This window comes from Fukomys damarensis, unplaced genomic scaffold (assembly GCF_012274545.1).
Source record: "Fukomys damarensis isolate Sample0158 unplaced genomic scaffold, DMR_v1.0_HiC HiC_scaffold_37, whole genome shotgun sequence".
NCBI lineage: Eukaryota > Metazoa > Chordata > Mammalia > Rodentia > Bathyergidae > Fukomys > Fukomys damarensis.
This window is the reverse complement of record NW_022900949.1, coordinates 47,922,943-47,930,304: the sequence shown is the minus strand read 5'-3', so window position 1 is coordinate 47,930,304 and position 7,362 is coordinate 47,922,943. Positions and strand designations below refer to the sequence as shown.

Here is a 7,362-nt window from a genome sequence, read left to right as displayed (position 1 = left end):
ATAAAAAAAAAAAAAAAAAAAAGTAAAATACGTTCTCTGGTCTGTGATTGGCAATTTCATTCTGAGGAAGAGACACCCACAGCACTTCCTGCAATATCCTCCCTCCTCTGAAAGCCAACCAAGGGGGCCTCCCTCTTCTGTACTTGATAGCTCCTTTTCCTTCACAGGTTTTTTCCGTAAGAGTTACAAATTACATAGGAGTTGAAAGTAAGTTTTTTCACATCCTTGTTCCTTACTATAATTCTTATACCTTAGGGGCAAAAAAACAATTTTATTCATCTCTGCAGCTCCAGAGCCTAGTAGAGCATTTCAACATGGCATAAGTTGGATGCTTTTGGCTGAACTCATTTTAACTCCCTTCCTTTTACTCACCCTCACACAAACTGGTCACAACTAGAGGACTACAGAAAAGGGTCTAGCAGAAAAAGAGATGGAAAAACAGAACAGCCTGACTCACCAGTCACACCATGAAAAAGGACAGTAAGAGTAAGAAAGGAAAGAAGATCCTTAAATTCAGAAGTGCCAATGTGCAACATGGCTACAGTTTTCTCAGTTCTCACCACAAATCTTCAGAATATTCAGTGCCAAACTACTTTTCACTCCTAAGAAACTTCTCTCTTCTTAAGCTTTCAAATTACAACCTTTAGGCAGAGACCAAAGACTGATGCAGACGTTCTGCCCTTCTGTTCTAATGCCATGTGTAAAAATTATATTGGTCAAAGAGTACAACCTTTTATTCAACAAATAATATACTAGCAGCGCATATGAAAGATATGACCCTTTTCAAGGAATTCATAGTTCAGTATAGGACAGAAAAAAATTAACCGAACAGCTCCTCCGATGTATAAATATAGTGACAAGGGTGTTCACAGGGCACTGGAGAGACACAGAGAGGGATCAGAGCACTAGAAAATAAAACCACTGTCCTTTGTTTGCATCTATTTTTAAAAGTATCAAAATATTTATGCACAAGTATGGCATGGAGGATTTTTCTTCTGGTTGGTTCATCCTTCATATTTCCCCAATATCACACAAAATATAAAGCTAAACAAAAAGATTCACATGTTTCATTCCACTTTCTTACAAACCACAGCAATAGTCAAATTACAATCCAACCCAAATTCCCTCTTTTGGTCCATTCTAGGAGAGCAGCTCAGAGTTCACAAAGTACTAGGTGGAGACCCAGGATATAGTTTATACTCTGCAACCAACTAGTTTTGTGAATTCGGACTTCAGTTTTTGTATCCAGAAAATCAAGGGCATGAACAATAATCTCCAAAGTTTCTTCCAGTTGTTTTATCAGGTTCTAAAATGTTTCATGTAAGTAGCATGCTCTTAACAACCATGCATGGATATTTATTAAATATTAGGAAAATGTCATCCTTAAAGACAGTGCTACTACAACTATTCAAAATAAATGCTACTAAAACTATTCTTCTTTAGACTATGTTAAACAGTAATACATTTTAGTAATACATAATACAGTAATACATTTCTGGATGACACTATTATTTAATAGTTAACAGTATCTCTAATATATAGTAAAAGCCATTGAGTTCTATGCTATTCTAACCTGCCTTGGAAAACTTTGTCATTTTCAATGTTCTCAACACTCATTAAAAACAGATACTATAAAGAAACTGAGGCTTGGAGGGTTAAATATTTGAGTATAGTAATCCTAGGATTCAAATCTAGGCAGTGTGGCTCTCAGATCACAACAAATGTGCAATCTTTAGATATTTTACAAAATTCCAGTCTTAAAATGGATCAGCATTATCTTCTTTTGGTTTAATAGGGTTTTTTCATTGAGAAACAAAATTAAACTGAAGCAGGGTATCGCCTTATAACCACCAGGTGGCAGCACCACAACAATAAGACACTATGTGAGGAAAAGTGCCACTTCAGAAATCAACATAATGATCTAAGACCAAGACAAAGTTGTCTTTGTTTAAAGAAAGGGGACAGGGGAACCAGCAACATTCACTGGAGAAAATACACTTGTCAATGTGAAATCTGTTTCTTTAACAATACCTTCACCGCCTGCTTGAGTAGCCACCGAACACCATCGGTTCTCTCTCATCCCTTACGGTCAAAGACTTGTGTTTCCTGCAGATCTTTGTTGTGCAAGCTATTCATAACACATAATTATGAGTATGAAATTGCTTTCCTAAACTTACCCTCATCCAACTCTGTGCATAACCTCATTCTGACTTTTTACTTTGCCTCTCATGTGATACAGTCTGTGCCATGTGATACCTAATCAGGAAAGTTAAACATCCTTGGTTTAGAATATTAAATACAATTTAACCAAAAATGGTATAATAGTCTGTTTCTCCTTGCTACTAACATGAAAAGCTAATGTGGTTAAATAGAAACTGTGTAACTCTACAATTACAGCAGTCTTAATCCTTTCTGTAGTCTATCAACAAACAGAACTTACTCATTTAACTTGCCTTTCAAATGGAAACTGTCTTAAATCAGTAAAATCTAGAGTTGAATGGTTAAAGGAAAGATGTTTTTAAATCAAGACTAAGAAGGCAGAAACACTTAAATCTCAGAGCAACGAGATATAAATAGAATGTCTGATGATAAGCAGACCTTTGGTATTCATTAACATTGTATTTTCAGGACCAGAAAGTGCTTTAGCCCTCTCATTTGATCTCCTCCTTTTAAAGATCAGGAAAAATATCCAGAGTATATACTCTAGGGGGCCAGGGATTTGGCTCAGTGTTTCTGCCACCTGCCCCACAAGAGTAAGAGCTAGAGTTCGATCCCCAGTATCTAAAAAAAAACCAGAACTATAGAGTATATCCTCTGTGTGATACATATCTAAATGTCCTCCCATGCCTCATAAGCTCATAGAGGGACTTTGGGGAGGCGACTGGATCGTGGGGCTCTGATAATCAGCAGTGGACTAATTCTAAGATAAATGTGATGCTGGGAGGTGGAACCTGGTCAAAGGAAGCAGGTCACTGGTGTGGCCTAGACAAGCATACCTCCCTCCCTCACTCTTCCCTTCACTCTCTCTGCTTCCCTGACACCATGCCATAAGCAGCCTCTCCTCCACCATGGCCCTGTGCCATGGTGCCTTGCCTTGGAACCAGCCAACTATGGACTGAACCCTCTATAAACCGTGAACCAAAATAAATCTTCCCTCCCTCAAAATGCAGGTGGTTTTTGTCCCAGTGACAAGAAAGTAACTGAGACACACCCAATATCAAATTACAAAATGTCACAAAGGAATAAAAATTATGAATAAAATTATGAGTAAATTATAATAAAAGAGTAGAAATATGTCTGATCTCCAATTCGAGATCCTTTAAAGAAGGATAACAAGCCAGGTGTGGTGATGCACACCCATAATCCTAACACGGTGGGAGGCTAAAGTGGAGAAGCATGAATTCAAACCCAGCCTGAACAACTTAGTGAGACAATGTGGGGAGGGGAAGGAAGAAGGGGGAGGGAGGGAGGGATGGAAGGAAGGAGGGAGGGAGGGAAGGAAGGGAAGGAAAGGATCCAAACTATTTTAGAGAGATTTGTGGAAATAAGGGGAAAGGAGATAAGTGGGAATAAAATGAGCAAGATGTGAGATATACCAATTCCCCAAGATGAACATAATTATTAATATCACAAACATATATTAATACAAAAGAACAGAGAAAAATATTCCTTATGGGGAGAAAAACATTGGAAGCCACATTTTTACTAAGAACTGAAGAGTTACTATTTTCAAATAAATAAGATGCTGATTGTAAAAAATAAATAAAACCCAGAAAAAAATGAGAAAGACTGAGAGATATGAGTACATAAAAATAAGCTGGAGAAGCATGGAGAAAATGCTCTAAGTTGAAAGAGAAATAACAATAGTATTTCAAAGTTTTACCACAGAGTTAATTAACCAAATAGACAAATAGTTTATAAAAATTTCTATTAAAAAATCTATAGAAAAATGGACAGGCAATATGAACAAGTTATACACAGAAAAATGTGCAAATTACCTTAAAATATAAAAAGATGTTCAACTTTCCTCATAATGAGACATACAAATTAAAATTTTACAGAGTTGCTCTGTTCTGTATCTGATTAACCAAATATTAAAAGTTTAACAATATACAGATGCCAAGGCTATGGGAAAACAGGCCCTCATATATAATGTAGACAGAAATAGGTACAAACTGACTATTATAAGGGAGATTTTGGTGTTTATCCTTTGATCCAAAAATACGATTTCTAGGAATCTGCGTCAAAGATATACTCAAAAATACAAAATACATACACAAAGATATTAATTTGTAATAGTAGGAAATACAAATATTTATCAACAGGAGCTACTTTAATATCCATCCACCAATGGAACACTATTTAACTGTAGAAAAGGATAACAATCTCTACATAAATTTAAATAGTACTGAAAAATTGGACATAAAATTAACTATCAACTCAATATCAAATTAATAAACCACACAAATTATTCCATATGCCTTTAAAGTACAAATATTTTACCATATACATCCCTAGTGGCATATATAAGACAAAAAAAAAGAACTGCAAAGAAATCCTAAGCGCTATAATTTCTCTTTAAAAAAAATACATTTCCCAACTCTCCACCATGAGTCCTAAAATCAAAGCCTAAACTAGTAATAAGAAGACCCCTCCCACCCAGACTGTGGTCTGTTAATATCATCTTCCACTCAATAAAACAAGGATTTTCTGGAGGCCAGAGATGTACAAGGCAGAACATGCACTAAAGAGAACATTTTGAGTATCCAAAAAAAGGAAAAAAAGATTGCAATATGCTGAAATCATTTAGATGAGCATAGTGGTACTGCCTATCATCCCAGCACTCAGGAGGCTGAGGCAGGATTGCCACAGTTCAAACCCAGGCTAGGCTACACAGTGAGTTGAGACCCTGTCTCAAAAAATAAATGGTTTTAATATATTAAAGTCTATAATTCATTATAATAATTTTAAAAGGCAAAAACCTTCATGGTTACCTTTGGAGGTTGCTAGGCCACCAACTCATTAATGAAGTCTGAAAACAGAAGGAAAGAATTAAGCATTTTTATTGCCTTTCCTGTACAAACTGTATTTCAGGATAATAAAATAACTGAACGAAAGTTCTTCATAAGAGTCCCAGGTAATAAATAATGGAGGAATGACAAAACTAGGAAATTACCACTTTGCAACCCCTAACATAATAATGGATGTAGTCAATCTAAATCCATGCACTTCCCCACTACATGGAAGGCTCTTGGTCAATTTCAGAGATGAATTGGGCTGACACCACCAGAACCCGCTGTGCTGCTAATCGTAACATCACAAATGGAGACAATTCAGCCATGTATCTCCCTGATAATGAAGGCAACAGAAAGTAATTTTCATGATGTAAAATCGACACCTATGAAATTTTCTTGCCTCGTCAATCAAAAATCAAGTTTGAATCTAATCAGTTTCTAGATTACTATGGTTCAACAGAGTTTTCTGCAATTATGGAAATATTTTATACAGCACTCCTCCAACAGTAAGCCACAAGAAAATCTGTGACTGAGCACTTCAAATGTGGCTAATGCACATTAGGGGACCAAATTTTTATTTTATTTTATTTTAATTAAGTACAGCAGCCAGCTGATAGCTGATAGTACAATTCTACATCCAACCACTGGCTGAGAGAACATTGAGTAGAAGTACATATTAAAGAATACGATAAATTAGCTAAATTTACAATGGCAAGGAAGAAAAGTGAGAAAACAACAGATGAAGATTTAAAATGTGTATCAAGAAAAGAAAAAAACCTCTGGGGTATGGGTCTAAACAAGCCACTGTAAACACTTATGGAACACCTGAGAAAATCTGAACCCCCTCTGGATAGCAACATGATGGAATTTTGGTTAATTTATGTACACACAGTAATATATGGCTTTGTAAAACAAAAAAACACTAGCTCTTGTATGGGGGGTATTAAGCTATGATAAACTGGACTAATGATGCTATCATCACTTGCCTCAACATGAGAGTAAGAATTAAGGGGAAAGTCTTCTATCTCTCAAAGGCAGGATATGGCATCAATAAAATCAATATAATGCAATTTTATTTTATTTATTTATTTTTGAGACAGGATCTCGCTATGCAGTTCAGGCTGGCCTTGAACTCACTATGTAGCCTAGGATGGCCTTGTGATCCTCCTGCCTCAGCTTTTGTGTGCTGAGATTACAGGCGTGCACTATCAAGCTTGGTACAAGTTTTACAATTTTTAAAATTGAATCCATGTATATTTTAAAGGGCAGTGTGTCTGAGTATTTATAAATCCCAAACCCATTTTAATGTCACAGCTTCTTTTTATTATATTCATCAACAATGGCATAGTCAAAAAGCAAGGAATGCAGTATAAAAATCAGATAGCACTGTATTTCAAATAATAAAGTATACACCATATTACTAAACTACAGATATTAAGAGCAAATGTAAATATCTGGAGACAATATTTTTTCAATGGTCCTTGATTTCCTCTTCATACAAAAATACTACAGGGCATGGCAGCACATGCCTGTAACACCACTACTCAGGAAGCTGAGGCAGAAGGATCACTCACTGCTAGTTCCAGATCAGCCTGAGCTACACAGTGAGATACTGTCTCCTAAATAAATTTAATAAAAATAAAGCCAGGAGTTACGGTGGGCCTGTAATCCCAGCACTCTGGGATGCTAAGGCAAAGGATCACAAGTTCAAGACCAGGCTGCAAAATTAGCACTCAAGACTTGTTTAAAAAAAAAAAAAAAAAAAAAAAGCTGGAGATGTAATTCAGTGCAAAGGCCCTAGATTCAAATCTTCACTACCACAAGAAACACCGAAATGCAAGTACAGTATATGAGAAATTGTGTAAGTACAGGACACCTAACTACAATACTATATTGAAGAATTTTTTTAAGGAATTGAGCATAAGTCTCAAAGAAAACAGCAAATAAGTGTAGTGTCACTTAACTACAAATGAAAGCTAGTTCTGACAATGAGACCCTACTCTCCTGGCTGTAAACAGTCATACGAAAAACCACATTCTGAGCCTTGACTCAGTGTCAAGTTCCTTCATAATTAAACTGTCCTTTTAAACACCGCTCCTCTATCACGTACTTTGGTATGCCATCAGTAAATTCAACATTCCGGATTTGTCCTTCACGGTATTTGCCATATTTTGTTTCTTAATGCTAACAGCGCCCCAGTAACACCTGCCCTGCAAGAGTCTCCACGAAGCGAGAAGTCTAGCTCTACAGGGCACCTGGCTGGGAGGTGACGGAGCCACGATCCCTCCTCCCCTAAGCAGCCGGGGCCCCGGGGAGGGGCTGACAACCTGGCGGGGCGGGGCCGCGC

At 36.8% G+C, this 7,362-nt stretch overlaps 1 protein-coding gene across 12 annotated transcripts in view; it reads right to left on the bottom strand.

Moving 5' to 3' along the window:
• Cep63 (centrosomal protein 63) overlaps nucleotides 1–7,362 on the bottom strand; it is a 51,190-nt gene that overhangs the window by 43,202 nt on the left and 626 nt on the right. For 2 of the 12 annotated variants that reach the window (XM_033759351.1, XM_033759353.1), the window contains exon 1: nucleotides 7,126–7,356. The exons of 7 other annotated variants lie outside the window; for them this stretch is intronic. Coding sequence is in view for 2 of the 5 variants with exons in the window: in XM_033759347.1 (XP_033615238.1) it covers nucleotides 4,995–5,023 (29 nt within the window). In the remaining 3 variants the exon portion in view is untranslated. Of the gene's footprint in view, nucleotides 1–2,177; nucleotides 2,257–4,994; nucleotides 5,033–7,125; nucleotides 7,357–7,362 lie in introns of those variants that run through there. 3 more of the 12 variants (XM_033759347.1, XM_033759348.1, XM_033759350.1) reach the window with 3 other exon arrangements.